The sequence below is a fragment of the Onychostoma macrolepis genome, chromosome 19 (genome assembly GCF_012432095.1).
Source record: "Onychostoma macrolepis isolate SWU-2019 chromosome 19, ASM1243209v1, whole genome shotgun sequence".
NCBI lineage: Eukaryota > Metazoa > Chordata > Actinopteri > Cypriniformes > Cyprinidae > Onychostoma > Onychostoma macrolepis.
In genome coordinates, this window is record NC_081173.1 from 32365689 (window position 1) to 32383466 (window position 17778).

Sequence of the window (17778 nt, forward strand, 5' to 3'; positions counted from 1 at the left end):
AATCCGAGTTGGTCTTTTTCCAAAAAATTTTTATGTATGCAAATTGTATAATATCCAAGGTACACATTTAATTGTGCAGTTAATTCTCATATTGTATTTTGCAGAAAGTTTTGGAATATTTATCCTTTCCCCAAATTTGTCACTACCGAAACACAGTAATAATAACTTAATTAGAAGGGTTATATTGACCTATTAAGATTTTACTTACATCTAGATAGTACTTTTTTTTTTTTTTGCTATTTTATTAAAAAATGTTCAAAGGTGAATCAATAACAATTACATTTTTTACATTATTTCAAGAGTAATTTATGAGATTTGTTATATTTTGAATCCAATTTTTCTTTGTAAAGGGCAAAAAGTTGATTATACTGATTTTAAAGTTAAGGGTTCATTAGTTTGAATATAAATCGAACTAAAAACTATCAAAACATCTTAGTATACTTTATTTTTGACAAAACATCCCATGTTTCGGTAGTGACAGTACATTTTTGGTAGTGACAGTAATGTTTTGGTAGCGACCATTACAGAATTTTAACTTGCATACTAAAACACTGCTAAAATATACTAAAATACAAAAAAAAAAAAAAAAATTGCATAACTGTACTAATATTTTGTTTATTTCCCCCAAATATGATGATTATGAGATCCCTTTTGTCACTACCGAAACATGTCATCATTGTTTGTCATTGACTGTTTCGGTAGTGACAATACTGCACCCCAAAAACACAAAGATGTCACTACCGAAACACCACCAAATGTTTTGGTAGTGACAATTTTAGATACTTTTGAACCTAGCTCAAAGATGCTAATCAGCACATGGTTAGCTAGCACAGTTCTGAACAGTGGTATACGTATAAAAACTAAATGTTATGGAATAACTCCCCCCAAAAAAGTGTGCTTAATTGCAGAAAAAAGGTGTTCGGTAGTGACGTCCTTAAAGTTGTGCACTGGCGAGGTATAAAAATTCCCGAGGCCCAGATCAGGCCCACACCTGACACTTTCATCCGGGCCACATACCGCGTGGAATGATGGCACTTGGGCGGTCCGCTCCTGTTTGCCAAATTTGGGCCACGAGTAAGCCAAAGGAAGGCAAAATGTCAGCCATGAATAAACCAAATAAAGCAGAACTGGCCTAAATTCTGGAACTAGATCCTACACTTTGCTCTGGCCCACATATTATGTAGAATGACGGCATTTGTGTGGTCCACGCCTGTTTGCCAAATTTGGGCCACAAGCAAGCCATAGGAAGGCCAAATGTCAGCCGTGACATTAAATAAATAAATAAAATAAAGCAGAACTGCACACATTTATTTTAATTCTGGCCCAACACATAACATGTGGAATAATGGCATTTGGGCAGTCCGGTCCTGTTTGCCAGATTTGGGCCTCAAGGAAACCTTAGCATTGCCGCAGGTAAGCCAACCAAATAAACCAAAACTGGCCCTAAAGTGGGCCACAGTTGATTTTTATTCGAACCCTGGTCTTCCCCACATTCCTCATGTGGCCCACATGCTGCATGGAATCGTGGCATTTTGGCAGTGATCCTCAAGCAGGCCATCGCACAGCCACATTTTAGCTAATAATGAACCAAATAAATATACATTATTTGGGCCACACTAAGCCTTAAGTGAGTTATGCAGCAACAATACTCATATCTGGTAACAGTTTATTTTGATGGTCCCTTTTGAACATTCTGTTGACACTAATGTTGCAACTACAACAAACTCTCATAAGAGTATTAGTAGACTGTCTGCTTCATATCTGATATCTCTTTATTGTGATGGTCTCCCAACAACTTATTCTAACTCTACCAGTCTACTAATACTCTACTAACACTCTAATGAGAACTAGTAGAAATGTAGGTGCAGTGTTACTTATAGTCAACAGAATGTGTTAAAGGGACCATCACAATAAAGTGAAACCGAATGTCCTCCCTAAATGTTCAAATAAGTTCCAGAAACGTGTCCTACTTTGTAGAAACATCCTGACCCAGGTTTTGCACAAGCAGCGATTCAGATGTCACAGATAAATATTCAACAATACTTAAAAAAAAAAGTTCTTCACAAGAACCTAAATGCTTCTCACTCAGACTCTATCTACACAGTAAGTCTGTAAGTGTCATGGCTACACTGTGTTAAAGAGCGCTCGATGAAGACGAAAGGTTATATATAAACAAGCAAGTCTTTAATCCAACAAGGGTGAATCCAAACACAATGTAGCACAGCGACATGTAGACGTAAGACCAAACTGAACATACAGGAACTTAAGTACTCAGACCAAACAAGGATAATTAACTAAGCACACCTGGGGCCTGTTCCATAAAAGCGGGGATTAAAGTCCAAACCCTGACTTGAAATAAGAGGAGCAGAATAGAATAATAGCGCAAGAATTCAGAATACAATATACATTCTGCTCAAATATTTGTTGTTGGACATTAAATGTGACACATAGAATTTTAATCCTACATATAAGTGTATTTTTATGATAGCAGTAACTGTAAATCAAATGTAAGCTGGCTAATACAGCCATACTAGCTCAAATGAGTTAAATGTGTGTTCCTCTTATCAGTTAAAATGTAGTCTGATTTCTATTATTTATTTTAATTTTGAATTCAGTGATTTTAACTTTTGATTTACTGTTTTTAATGCTTTAATTGCAATGTTTTAATGTTCTAATAACCATAAAAGGTGCAGCGGTCATAAATTCAGAGAGAAAGGCTGCATGGCTAGAAACCGCTGATCAACTAAACGCGCAAGTAGCAACTATGTTAAAATGTCATTAGCCTATTTTGGGCACAATACATTAAATACAGTTGGTTGTAGCCTATTTTTTATTTATTTGATTATTTAAGGTGATTTGATTATTAGCCGGACAGTTAGCCTGCTCCGGACCAGGTTAGTTTCTCAGCATGAGTTGTCACAGTGACTGAGCTTGAGCTATGGTCATTTTGCTTTCAGAAACCAAATCAAGTGAAAATAAGTTAGAATTACTGAAATAAGCCTGGTTTATTTGGTAAACTTGTTTTATGGAACAGGCCCCTGAACAGAATAATTCAAGGGAACCGGTGAAAAAGGAAAACAAAGTTCAAATGAACAGAAACCTTGACAGTAAGAGCTATCATTATAGTGCACTTCTGTTTTTATGCTGCACGGTACACATACAGTATATAAAGAAACTGCCATTATAAACATGTTTCAAAAAATAAATTGCTGGGTATGTAGCCTTCTGAAGACTCATATCCAGATCATCCTGCATTAGTTAACTGTGTTGCATCCTACTAAATGTAGCCCAATTCTATTAGCCAGTGTCAAGTGCATCATCCAAACCAGAAGCGGCCCTCATCTGCTTTATAATAGCCTATATAGGGAATATTTGCCATGTCAATTGTGGGACAAGTTAGGCTTACACACTGATTAGCCAATGCTGTGCCTTATCTTTGCCAAAACTGGCCCAGATACGTTTTAATATACCTGGGCCACATTTGGTTTACACCCTGATTAGCCTTTGTCGATTGTGCCACGTTTTTGCCAAAGGTGGACCACATTTGGTTGGCACTATTTGAGCCATATTTACTATTTACCACATGGGCCACTTTAGGGTCACATTCAGATTACACATTGCTGTCAACACCGCATCTTTGCCTGAACGGGGGCCCACGTGTGATTTGATACATTTGGGCCATTTTTGCTATTTTACATTTGCACCACTTTAGGCCTAAGGAAGGCCAGCAGTGCCGTATCATTGCCTTAAGTGGCCCACATCCGCATGCTATCTGGGTGATTTTTCAGATTTTGAACACATTTACCTCAAAATGATGAGGACTATCTACTCACACCTTGAGAGAGGAGGACACAGGAATATTTCCTGATCATAAATATATGGGTTTACTTAAAATCACTAAAACACTGTTTCGGTAGTGACATGAAAAATGCGGGACACATTTTTTTTTTTTTAAATAAAGTTTTATAATTTACAAAGAAAATTTTAAATATATATATTTTTAACTTTACTTTTTTTAAAAACAACAATGGAAAAAAATACAAAAATTATTTCAGTATCATTTTCTGATGAATTTTAATTTCCAGATATGTTCGGGACAGCCACTTCCCAATTGAAAATACCCAATAAATGATGATTTTATATATATTAAGCTTACTAATATTTTAAATATTATTGCGGGTTTCATAATAGAAAATCTTAAGAAACATCGGTAACACTTTACAATAAGGTGTCATTTGTTAACATTAGTTAATGTATTAACTAACTTGAACAAACAATGAACAATGCATTTATTACACTATTTATTAATCTTTGTTAATGTTAGTTAATGAAAATACAGTTGCTCATTGTTAGTTCATGTTAGTTCTCAGTGCATTAACTAATGTTAACAAGCACAACTTGTGATATTAATAATGCATCAGTAAATGCTGAAATGAACATTAAATAAGATTAATAAATGCTGTAGCATTATTGTTCATTCTTAGTTCATGTTTACTAATGTTGTTAACTAATGAACCTTATTGTAAAGTGTTACCGAAACATCTAATAGTTGAATACTTAAATGCTTTTTTGGTCGTGGGACAGCGGTTATATGGAGAACAGTGCGCTACTCTCTCTGACCGCTAGACGCCGCTGTTTCTCCTCATCGCCGGTAAAGCGCTTAATCCGCGGGGGGCGTCCGGTTTTCCCGCACCTTCACCAAGTTCACCCGCTCGTGACACTCGGACTCTCGCGCTCAGCGCGGAATAACGGACAGAGCTTCCTCTGATCGGTTCTTCTCCGTCTGTCAGATCATTCCCGCGGCGCAGGCAGCGAAGCACGGACGCGGATCCGCCGAGGGACGGTGTTGTTGTCGTTACCGGGGAAAGGACGCGCTTGGAAACGGCGGTGGTCCGTGAATGGATGCATCATGTCTTCGTTTGTGTGCCGCGTTCAGTTTCTCGACGACACCGATCCGTTCAACAGCACCAATTTCCCGGAACCGACCCGAGCTCCTCTCTACTCGTTCAGAGAAGATATCCCTCTGATCAACCAGATCGCGGGGGTCCACAGGCTCCTGAAGGCTCCTCACAAGGTCAGATTGCCACAAACTTACCCTTGTCTTTTATATTTCACTAAATTATCATTTAAAGCATGCATATTGATTTAATGTTTATTTAAAACTATTTTCCGCTCGATATTTTCTAAAAAATACAATCTAAAATAATTAACTTATACATTTAAATATTTCTAGTATTAATTAATTTGGTGTTTTTTTTAATAACGTATTAAAAACTAAACTGTTAAAGTGTTGAGGTCAGTTAAATCGGTTTATGTTGGTGTTTTTAAAGCGCGACAGGTGCGGCTCTGAGCCGCTTTTAGAGCCGCTCATTCATTCACTGACAGACAATAATATGTGTGACACTGGAGCACGAAACCAGTCATAAGGGCAATTTATAAATTGAGATTTAATAAATAGCTTTCCATTGATCGGACAATATTTGTCTGAGATACAACTATTTGAAAATCTGGAATCTGAGGGAGCAAAAAAATCTAAATATTGAGAAAATCACCTTTAAAGTTGTTCAAATTAAGTTCTTAGCAATGCATATTACTAATCAAATATTAAGTTTTGATTTATTTACGGTAGGAAATTTACTAAATATCTTCATGGAACATGATCTTTACTGAATATCCTAATGATTTTTGGCATAAAAGAAAAATGTATAATTTTGACCCATACAATGTATTGTTGGCTATTGCTACAAATATAGCTGTGCTGCTTATGACTGCTTTTGTGCTGCAGGGTCACAAATAGTTAACCCTGAACAGCCTTAGACTCAAAAAAATATGCAGTGTGGTGCATACGCTGATTTTATATGATGAAATTCTGCTGTTTGTAATATAAATCAGTGAGATCTTATAACAGTGCAGCAGATCCTGACATAAACTGATCTAAATATCAGCGGTCGCTCTATATCTCCAGTAATATGTCTCAGTAAGATGAGATGTAAATGATCCAAACATATAATGCAATGCTGATTGAGAGATGAAGAAATAAACGCTCCTCAGAAGATGTGAGATGAAGATCATTCCTCCGCTGAGGAACAGTGAAAGTAAAGCTCCTCAAAAGATCCTGATGATCAGATTTGAGACGCTCTGATTTTTCTAGAAAATGATTAAAGCTGAGCTGCTTCAGTCCAGTAAGTGTTCATCTGGAAACATGACTGCAGTTATTCTGACCTTTACTTGATCAAAATCAGTCAAGATTTGAGATGAGAAGCAGCAGCTGAAGCTGGACGCTTCTACAATTACACTAAAAGAGCTTTTACTGGATAAAACACTCAATCAGACGACATGGAGATGTGAGCTTTGATCATGTTCATCATTTAGAAGTCGTAGAAATTCACATATCCAAAAATTAGAGTGTTAACCATTTTAGTTGTGTATTATATTCATAAATCTTAAGAGTGTGAATGAACAAACATATCATATCATATAGTGTCAAGTGTGCTGGAATAAATCTTAAACATCACTTCAGATCAGACACATGCTGTTGAGTGTTTGTGGAGGTAAAGGGTTAAAACCGCCAGAGTAACTGTGACAGATTATTAGGTCTTAAAGGACATTTACTGTTACACACACGTCGCATAAACAGGGATTACAGCACGCACGCTTCATCTCACTTTACACACCACACACGTGTGTATTACTCTCGTACTTAAACGAACAGTTCAGCCAAAAATGAAAATTAGCTGAAAATATGCTCCCCCTCAGTCCATCCGAGATCAGGAGGAGATGTGTCTCTGCATCAGTGTCTCAGCGATGGATGCTCTGCAGTGAATGGGTGCCGTCAGAATGAGAGTCTGATAAAAACATCACAATAATCCACAGCACTCCAGTCCATCAGTTAACATCTGGAGAAGACAAAAGCTGAAACATCCAGCATTAAGACGTTTATAACTAAAATACCATAGAGATCATAATCCATAATAACTCTTCCTCCAGTGAAGAAGTGTTCTGGTCTGAATCAGGAGAGAAATCTGCAGATCAAGCAGCGTTTACAAGACAAAACAGCTCTAAACTAATATGTGGCTGGATTTTAATCAACAGCAGATGCACTTTTTCACTGCAGGAAGAGTTATTATGGATTATGAACTCTATGGTATTTTAGTTATAAACGTCTTAATGCTGGATGTGTTTCAGCTTTTGTCTTCTCCAGATGTTAACTGATGAGTGCTGTGGATTATTGTGATGTTTTTATCAGACTCTCATTCTGACGGCACCCATTCACTGCAGAGCATCCATTGCTGAGACACTGATGCAGAGACACATCTCTACAAACCTGATGAAGAAACACACTCATCTTTGCTTCAGTAATGGAGACTTCGTTGGTTGTAAATGATTGAAACACAGTCTTCATACACTCAGAATGCAGGCTGCAATGTAAGAAAAGACCATTTAATGCTGCCAAAAGTATAAATCCATCACTATACAAATGTAAACAACAGACAATACAACCAAACCAGGTCAACTGCATAATGCTATTGTTTGTAAATGTTATTGTACAAGCATAACCACATATATTATATTATCATACATATTATGCATTCATTTAAAATCACACATTTTTATGCTGTATTGGAAACAATGAGTGTTAATGTGTTTTAGTATCATGTTCTGTGATTTAAGCTTCGCTGGTTTGATGGAGATGTTTTGTTAAACTTACATCTGTATTTCCGTTTGTTTTCTGTCCATTCTGCGCTTTCTCTCTGGTTTCTCTGTGTTTGCATGTGGCGTTGTGTTTTTCTGTGTCAGTCTGTCATTTGAGTGAAAGTCATGGCCAGTAATTGGCTGTTTCGGTCGAATCTGTAAAATTAAACAGAGGTCAGTGCTGCTCCCAGAATGCCGCTGTGTGACAGAGTTTCTCCTCGCTCTAGTGTTGTATTTTCCTCATAATGCTGAGCTGTCAGGTTTCTCTTTGAGGCCAGAATGGATCAAAACACCCAACAATTTTCCTTCTTATTATTGTCTGTTCAACACCGTATCAACACTCAGTCAGTAAGAGAGTAGAGCTATAAATATTAATGCATATTATACGAGTATATTAATGCTTATTGTATTTGGCAGACACTTTCATCACACATATCATCATGCATTTTCTGGGATTCGAACCCATGACCCTCATGTTGCAAGTGCCATAATTTACTGTTTGATCTGCATGTTAAAAATAATTAGGCTTAAATTTAAGGTTTGTGTGTTTGAATTGCATATAAAAAGGTTATTAATTTAGATTATATAGTGTTAACATTAATAAACTTATTGTGATGTATATTTGTCAGTCACACATAAATGAAACCTGCCAGATTTCTGTAATAGCACTAAAAAACCAAATGGGTTTTAAAAACACAATAACCAGCTTTATATATTTATTAATTCAGTTTGATTCAATTTCAGTTTTACGCATTTTATCTAACTGAATATTGCTTGTTCCACAGCTAGTCATATTTTAACCATATTAATAAATTTAACTGAGTAAATGTAATTGTTTTCACAATAAAGACATATATTCAGATTTATTTGAATAAATGCATTTTGAAAATATGATTAGCCTAAATACAATCAATTGGTGCAAATAGTTAATAATAAACTATGCCATGATTTTGTTGTGTATATGCCTGACAAATATGCATCACATTAAGTTAGTTAATGTTAAAAATGTGTAGTCCAGATAGATGGAAATTTATATGCAATTCAAATACATAAATCTTACATTTAGGCCAAAATATGTTTATTTTGAATATATAAAAAATAATTATTTTATGAATAAAAACATATTAATGAGGTTAATAAAAATAGATTGTGGATCAGTGTTGTTTTTGTATAATCGAGATAATACTATTGTCAGTCGTGTGTTTCCCGCCCTCTTGGGTCCTTATGTGGTTTTTCCTGTCCTTGTTTAGTTTGATTGTTTATGACTTCGTTCAGTTGTGTGTGTAATTATCCTGTGTATTTAGTTCCTGCTTGTTCAGTTCCTTTTTGGTCTGGTCTACTCGTTACGATCCCTGTGTTCCTGTGTGTCCCAGCCTTGCCCTGCTTGAGTTTGGATTAAAGCCTGTTTTTTTTCTAAAGTTTATTCTACTTCTCCGTGCTCCTTGTTCCTCCCCACTGTGTGCGCACCGTGACAACTATAGGCCTAGTTTTATTATTTTGAATGAGTTTTCATGTTTATATTTTTGGTTTTAACTTTAATATTAAAGTTTTAGTCATTTACTAAACACGTTATTTTAATTTCTATTCGTTTTTGCTTTTTTAAATGTTTGTGTAATTTTTATGAATTCTTATTTCAGTTTTAGTTATTTTAGTTCTTTAGTTTGTGCATTGGCTTTGGGAAAAGTTTCAGTTAGGTTACAGTTAAATTGTGGTTAGTTTTGGGTTAAGTTAGAGTTAAGTTGTGGCTATGTTAACATTAAGTTGGGGTTAAGTTGTGGTTATGTTAGAGTTAAGTTAGAGTTAAGTTAAAGTTAAGTTAGAGTTTAGTTGTGGCTATGTTAACATTAAGTTGGGGTTAAGGTGTGGTTAAGTTGCTGTTATATTAGCGTTAAGTTGGGTTTAAGTTGTGGTTAAGTTGCGGTTATATTAGAGTTAAGTGGCAGTTAAGTTAGAGTTAAGTTGGGGTTAAGTTAAAGTTAAGTTAGAGTTTAGTTATAGCTATGTTAACATTAAGTTGGGGTTAAGGTGTGGTTAAGATGCTTTTATATTAGAGTTAAGTTGGGGTTAAGGTGTGGTTAAGTTGCTGTTATATTAGAGTTAAGTTGGGGTTAAGGTGTGGTTAAGTTGTGGTTATATTAGAGTTAAGTTGCAGTTAAGTTAGAGTTAAGTTGGGGTTAAGTTAAATTTAAGTTAGAGTTTAGTTATATCTATGTTAACATTAAGTTGGGGTTAAGGTGTGGTTAAGTTGCGGTTATATTAGAGTTAAATTGCAGTTAAGTTAGAGTTAAGTTGGGGTTAAGTTAAAGTTAAGTTAGAGTTTAGTTGTAGCTATGTTAACATTAAGTTGGGGTTAAGGTGTGGTTAAGTTGCTGTTATATTATAGTTAAGTTGGGTTTAAGTTGTGGTTATATTAGAGTTAAGTAGGGTTGTTCCGATTCCAATACTAGTGTCGGAAATACCACAAAAAATTCTGACATCGGTATCGGCGAGTACTTCAACCCATGTACCGATCCGATACCATTTTTAAACAAGACCTATAGTTATGCGCGCTAGCTTTGCTTAACGCTGCAAATCGGAAATCAATTCTTCTTCGCTGCTCAGAATGCAAACACAGGAAGTTGTGTTGTGTTGCCACACAAGCAACCACTATTTAGAGCAGCGAAGAAGAAATACAAACGTGCTAGCACATTGCCAGTAAGTTAAATCACTCGCATATGCGACTAAATCTTCACCCTGGGCGACTAAATGATGTCTAATATTAGCCACTGGCTAATAAATGATCAGATTTTACTGGGAGGCCATGTATAAGTTTAGCACAGATATATTGTCACTCGCTGAACACTCTGAGCGCTTCAGAGTTTCTCTCTCAGTCAAGTGATCTATTTTTCAGATCATCTGAATGAATGCGCAGCGCACCTGTATTTGACGTACCGTAAACTCTAGTGTGAAGGGCACGACTCGCCATCGCTTTGCTTTTTTCCTCACACGCAAAGAGAGAGAGGGAGCGAGGGAGTCTTACATGTAGCACGTCAATTCTGCATGGTATGTAAACGATATTCTTTGTTGTATTTTCCTGTCAAAATAACGGAGTTCCTTTGGAATTCTTCAGCTTTTAATAACTGCCGGGTTCTCTGGTAGTAGGCGGAGCTAATGCGCAAACGACAATCTCATTGGCTGGCGCTCATCTATTATCATCCCTGTTTTGATTTCAGCAAATCGGTTCGAGCCAATGCAGACAATGTGATTAATATTCATGAATCCAGTAGCTCTTTAATCCTTAGTGCGTTTTATAGTGTTCTTAGTAGAGTTCATAGTATCATTATTATCTATCTATATATGGTGAAGCACACCATAAAATAATTGTATCAGTTCATACAGGGCCATACAGCTGTATAACCAGATACACACCCGGGTATCGGATCAATACTCGGTATCGCGATACCCTGAGCCTAGGTATCGGAATCAGTATCGGGAAGGGAAAAAGGGTATCGGAACATCTCTAGAGTTAAGTTGCAGTTAAGTTAGAGTTAAGTTGGGGTTTAGTTGTGGCTATGCTAACATTAAGTTGGGGTTAAGGTGTGGTTAAGTTGCTGTTATATTAGAGTTAAGTTGGGTTTAAGTTGTGGTTAAGTTGCGGTTATATTAGAGTTAAGTTGCAGTTAAATTAGAGTTAAGTTGGGGTTAAGTTAAAGTTAAGTTGGGGTTTAGTTGTGGCTATGTTAACATTAAGTTGGGGTTAAGTTAGAATTAAGTTGTGGCTATGTTAACATTAAGTTGGGGTTAAGTTAGGGTTAAGTTGGTGTTAGTTAGGTTTAAGTTGGGGTTAAGTGTTTTGCAAGCTGCAGTAAAGGACAGCCGGACAGCGGCTCATGAAAGTTCAGCCTTCACTAACTACCACTTACACTGGATGAGATTCAGCCGGATCTATTTATAACCCCAGAATGTCAGACAGACGCTGCAGTCAGTGCAGGAGATGTTTGACCAGAGTTCAGCTTTGTGTCGTTTCTCTCTATTATTACAGGACTCCAGAAATAGCACATTACATATTTCTGTCTGTTTAGTGTTTTTTACATGGAATATATATGAACTATATTATCACACAGTTCTAATCTGATAAATGCAACTATAAGGCATGAAGATATTAGGATATTATAAACATTAACATCATGAGTATTGGGAACTTATCAATTTAACAATTAATAGCAAAGTGAAAATTATTTATCAACTTTATTTATTTATTAAAATAGTAAGTTTTAAATTTAAAATGTATGTATTTGCTTATAAAATTTCCACCCATTTTGATTACACAGTTTTAACATGAAACAATAAACTATTTAAATCTAAAATATCTAAAATATTTATTGAACTTATTTAATGAAGTTAACATGGTAAACTTTAGTTTGTAACAGGTGAAAAAAATCCCACATATACACACTGATTTGCACACATTTTCAGGAAAAAACTAGGAAATCTAGTTCATTTGTAGTCGATTTAGTCAGTTTAGTCTTTGTCTGTGTCTGTGTGTGTGTGTGTGTGTGTGTGTGTCTGCATGTCTGTGTGTGTGTGTGTGTGTGTGTGTCTGCATGTCTGTGTGTGTGTGTGTGTGTGTGTGTGTGTCTGTGTGCGCGTGTGTCTGTGTGTGCGTGTCTGTTCGTGTCTGCGTGTGCTTGTGTGTCTTTGTCTGTGTCTGTGTGTGTGTGTGTGTGTGTGTCTGCATGTCTGTGTGTGTGTGTGCGCGTGTGTGTGTGAGTGTCTGTGCGTGTGTGCGTATCTGTGTGTGTGTGCGCGCGTGTGTGTGTGAGTGTCTGTGCGTGTGTGCGTATCTGTGTGTCTGTGTGTGCGCGTGTGTCTGTGTCTCTATGTGTGTGTGTGTCCGCATGCGTGTGTGCGCGTGTGTCTTTGTCTGTCTGTGTGTGTGTGTGTGTGTGTTGTAATGCGGTTGTTAGCAGGTCCAGTGATCGGTGTTTGAGATGGGTCAGATGATGGTCCGTCTGCTGTTGATCCTCTCAGAGCCTCATCTGAGCGTGTTCAATGCTTCACCATCACTGTAGATTATAAACAGAGACGTGCAGATGCTCTTCTTCCTCCAGCAGGTGTAGTGTGTGATTCATGTGTGATTGATTGTTGTTTGTGTGACACATTCTTGAATGAGCTGAGTTTGTTGGCCTGAGCGTCGTCTTAAATCAAAGCTGCCGTCTTGAGCTGGAAAGCGAGTGTTTGATTAGGGTTTGGTGAGTTCAGACTCAATGGAGACGCAGGTATTAAGAGCTCAGAGACGCCAAACCCACCAATCCAGCACTTACACGCTCGGCTCTACTCACACACTGCGTACCAGCTGATTCTGATTAACATTGTACAAGGTTTTGTTATTTTGTTAGTTGAAAACACAAGCGGCTGATGTGCATTTCAGAGCAACTGACCAAAGATCTCGTCAGTCTCAGACAGTGTGGGTTTTTAAAGTGAGTAGTAAATCAAATATTTTTGAATTCTAAAAATGCAGTAATTGTTCTGTTTTGGTTATGGTGTGGGTTACAGATTGTAATATTTATACTCATATTCACAGAGGTTATGGGTTCAATTCCAAGGGAATGCATGATAAAATAAGTTAACTGATAAAACTAATATATATTGCATAAAGTTAATTCCAGTATTTATTAAAAAAATATTTTTAGAACTCACATTCTATGTTCTTTGCTGTGTGATAAGTGTAACAAATCAATCAGTTCATCTTTCATTTATGCTTTATTTCATAAAGTTCTAATGTACATGATGAAAAAATGCATTAAATTTTATTACATTTTCTTATTGGGTGTGGAAATCAGTTATCATGGTAATCATTTTTATAGACTACTGTTCATAAGTTTGGGGTTGGTAAGACTTTTTAATGTTTCTGAAAGAAGTCTTTTCTGCTGACCAGGGCTGCATTTATTTGATCAGTAAAATAGTGAAATATTATTAGAATGTAAAACAGCTGTTTTCTATGTGAATATGTGTTAAACTGTAATGTATTTCTGTGATGCGCAGCTGTATTTTCAGCATCATTACTCCAGTCTTCAGAGTCACATGATCTTCAGAAATCATTCTAATATGCTGATTTGCTGCTCAACAAACATTTCTGATTATTATCAATGTTGAAAACAGTCGTGCTGCACAATATTTTTGTGGAAACTGATACATTTTATTTTTCAGGATTCACAGATAAGTTCAAAAGATCAGCATTTATATTGAAATGGAAATCTTTTGTAACATTATAAATGTCACTTTTGATCAATTTAATGCATTGTTGGTGAATAAAAGTGTTAATTTCTTTTAAAACATGAACTTTTAAGTAGTAGTAGTAGTGCAAATGTTAATTAATTATATATAAAAACAATAGGCCTAGTTTCCCCGTTCAGAGAGCTGAGTGTGTTTTAATTTACATGCACACCTGTGTTTGTCGTGAGCGCAGCTGCTCATCACACTCTTTAGTCATGCATGCTAACGTTTTAACACGTGAAGCGTTTAACACGTGTGTGACGTGTGTTCTGACACACGCGGGTCGAATCTGACGACTGTTCCTGATCAAAGCTACAAATCCATCGGTGCTCTGAACGCACTGCAGACTGCTGTTCTGTCCCGAGAGCGCAGTGAAGGAAAGAGAAAGCATGTGTGTGTGTGTGTGTGTGAGAGTGTGTGAGAGGCGTGTGTGTGTGTGTGTGCGCGCGTGTGAGAGTGTGTGAGAGGCGTGTGCCGTGTGTTACTGCGCTTCACGGCCGACCGTAATCACATTTACTGCGCTGTAATGTCTGAAACAGGGAAACGTCGCTTACACTGATGTGTTTTATGACTGATCCTCACAAAACTACATTTATTTCAGCACTGAGAGTCATTTGGAAGGGTGTTTTGTGACCCACACACACCTCTAGTGCATTACATCATAAATACTAGTATTGTAACGTGTAGCTTGTAGTGTGTGTGTGTATAATATATATATATATATATATATATATATATATATATAGCATTATATCTTAATGTTTTATCATTTGAGTTAAAACTAATAAAACTACCACTTCTAATTATTTGTATTATTAGTGGGCCTATTATTATCACTATTATTATAACTAAAATGACAATGATCAGAAAATAAAATAAAAAATAATAAAAATGACAAAAACACACAACAAAATTATAATTTGCTTAACCAAAATGAAAATGGAAAATATTAATAGTATACTAATCGGTAATCGGTATACTAATATACTAATCAGGGTTGTTAAATAAAACCATAACAATTTGTTACTTGAAATAAAATAAACTTTAATTGAAATTTTAAAAAATAAATAAAAAAAGATCTCAAAATAAAATATAAAAACTTTAAAAAGAAAATAAGGATTAACTAAAATAAAAATACATGAAAAACTTGATGTGTTAAAATAACTAAAACTGTAATAAAAATTAATAAAAACCATATAGCTGTATTTTTTTAATTTTTAAAAATCAACAAAATGACAAAAAAAAAAAAAACACAAATTAAAATGAAAATAGAAAATATACCAAACAAAAACTAATTCAAAATATTAATTAAAAAAATGAATATTTGAATGCCTGTTTCTTAAGTAATTATGACTTTGCATCTCACCATTCTGACTTTTCTTCCCAGAATTGTGGGAAAAAAGTCTGAACTGAGAGATTAAAAAGTCACAATTACCTTTTTTTGTTCTGATGGATAACAGTGTGATACTGTCCCTGATTGTAAAGTGTGTGTGTGTGTGTGTGTGTGTGCAGCTGGATGACTGCGCTCTGCAGCTCTCTCACACCGGTGTGTATCTGGATCTGGAGTCGACGCTGGACGAGCAGAGAGATGAGCTCGAGGGATTTCAGCCGGACGACTGCGCAGGGTGAGACGCACACTACATAGGGCTCTACACTGCACTCATGTTAGTGCTGTTCTCTGTGTGTGTGTGTGTGTGTGTGTGTGTGTGTGTGACAGCGGCTCTCACACAAATCACCTTAACAGATTTCCTGAGAGAGAGAGAGAGAGAGAGAGAGAGAGGTATGCAGTATTCTAAGTGCACTCAGTGTGATTTATGGTCTCTGTTGAACGCTCTCCTTCACTGCAGCACAGACAGCAGTGCAGTCACATCACACCTCTCATGTATCTGTGTTTTGAAAATGTCAGAATAATAGGGATGTATCGATATCAAAATCTCACAGTGGGATAATATCTCAATATAAAGTCCACTATATGATATTTATTTTTTTTTCCGTGTTTTTTTTTATATAAGACAAATGAAAGAGACATTATATTGGACTGCATTTAAACCACAATTCATGCTGCACTTTAAGTTTTTATTTTGAAGGCAAACAGCTTCAGTGAAATCAGGCTTACAAAAACAAAAACGTCTGGCGGAGTTTAAAGACTCTCTGAGGCTGAAGTAGCTGCTTTATTGTGGCTCACATATGAGAGTAATGGATTGAAAAAGAGCTAATATGGGGCGGGGCCTGGTTCTGTGCATCAGCTGCTGATTGGATGTTAATGTATGGGAGTGGCTCTCGGATGGGCGTGAGCTTGAAGGGGCGGAGCTTAAGCGTATATCGTGATTGGAGAAGAGCTGCATTCATCTCTGGAGTTTTAGGGTATTAACGTTTGAAAGTGAAGAATTCAAAACATAAATATTCGTTTTGTAAATTGTAGTCAGGGTTATTAAAGTTAACTAAAAAAATTCTGTTACTTGAAATGAAATAAAACAAAACATGTAAACTTATTTTACTCAGCTTGCTGCCAAGGTGATTTTTCTCGTTTTCGTTTATTTTAATTTGAAGTGCTAAAATAACAAACTAATAATAAATAAGTATTATATTTAATTTATTAAAAAAAAAACATTATCTTTACTTGATAATAAAATAAAAATAAATGTTTACTGAAATAAAATAAAATAAAATATGAAAACCTTAAAATACAGTTTTTTTTTTATTTCAGCTAGATGCCAAGGCAACATTTCTTATTTTCATTTAGTTTAATCTGACGTACTAAAATAACTAAAACCAATAATTGATAATTATTGTAATTAATTATTATAATAATGCATTTTAAAAACATACTTTAACATAAAAACATTTTTGTTACTTAATATAAAATAAATGTTAACTGAAATAAAATATTTAAAATTATATATATATATATATATATATATATATATGTGTGTGTGTGTGTGTATAATTATATTTTACAATGACAAAACACATAAAATTCCTAAAACTTCAGTTAAAATAAAGAAGAAATTGAAAATATCAAAATAAAAACAAATCGAAAATGTGACGTATATTTACAACATGTATTTCTGTCTTTAATTTTGTAGAATTAAAATGATTAATAAAATAAAACTACCACTATGACTACAAATTTGATTATTATCATAATATTTTTTACTACGGATCACTTGGATTGTGTTTCTGAAACACCATTAACTGACATCAGAGAACTGTGAAGATCTGAATGTGTTGTTAAATGATTAAAATATGAACTTAAATATTAAAGTCTCTGCAGCTGATCAGCGTCAGTTTACAGAAGGCTGGGGTTTGTTTGAGGATTGTATGGTTCTTCAGTGTTTCTGGTCTCTCTCATCTCTGTGATTCGAGGAAAGGTGAGTTCATGGAAAGAATGAGGCGTCTGGACTCAGATCTGCTCTAGGGTCAGTAAACGCTCTTCAGATCCGGGAGAAAATGTAGTTTGAAAGGTGTTTTATTTTTGAAGTCTCATAATGTCAGTAAATTTTTACTTTAAGTTCCCCTGAGATTTTAAGTTAATATTTAAATAATTGATCAATGCATTCACATGCAGGTAAACAAATTCAATATTTATTTTGGTGTTTCTTTTATTGTGCATTTTAATTTAGAATTTTTATGTTTTCATTTTTAGTGTTTTATTTTAATTGTATTTGTATGATTTAATTAATTTGAGTAGGTTTTGATTATTTTTTTATTTTAAAATGATGTAATAATTGTTTATTAAGTTTTATTTTGATTGTTATGATTCATTATTTTTTAGTATGATTTGTTTACATATACAATTTTAACTATATTTAATATAATTATTTATTTTTA

The 17778-nt window shown here is 35.2% G+C and overlaps 1 protein-coding gene across 11 annotated transcripts in view; it reads left to right on the forward strand.

Moving 5' to 3' along the window:
• The first annotated feature begins 4689 nt into the window (after nucleotides 1-4689).
• The window catches only part of fhod3a (formin homology 2 domain containing 3a), a 71202-nt gene continuing 58113 nt past the window's right edge, over nucleotides 4690-17778 (forward strand). For 8 of the 11 annotated variants that reach the window (XM_058753000.1, XM_058753001.1, XM_058753005.1 and 5 more), the window contains exons 1-2: nucleotides 4692-5074; nucleotides 15460-15572. In XM_058753000.1, the coding sequence (XP_058608983.1) occupies nucleotides 4910-5074; nucleotides 15460-15572 (278 nt within the window). In that variant the 5' untranslated portion in view covers nucleotides 4692-4909. Of the gene's footprint in view, nucleotides 5075-15459; nucleotides 15573-17778 lie in introns of all 11 variants that reach the window. The other 3 variants (XM_058753009.1, XM_058753008.1, XM_058753006.1) reach the window with 2 other exon arrangements.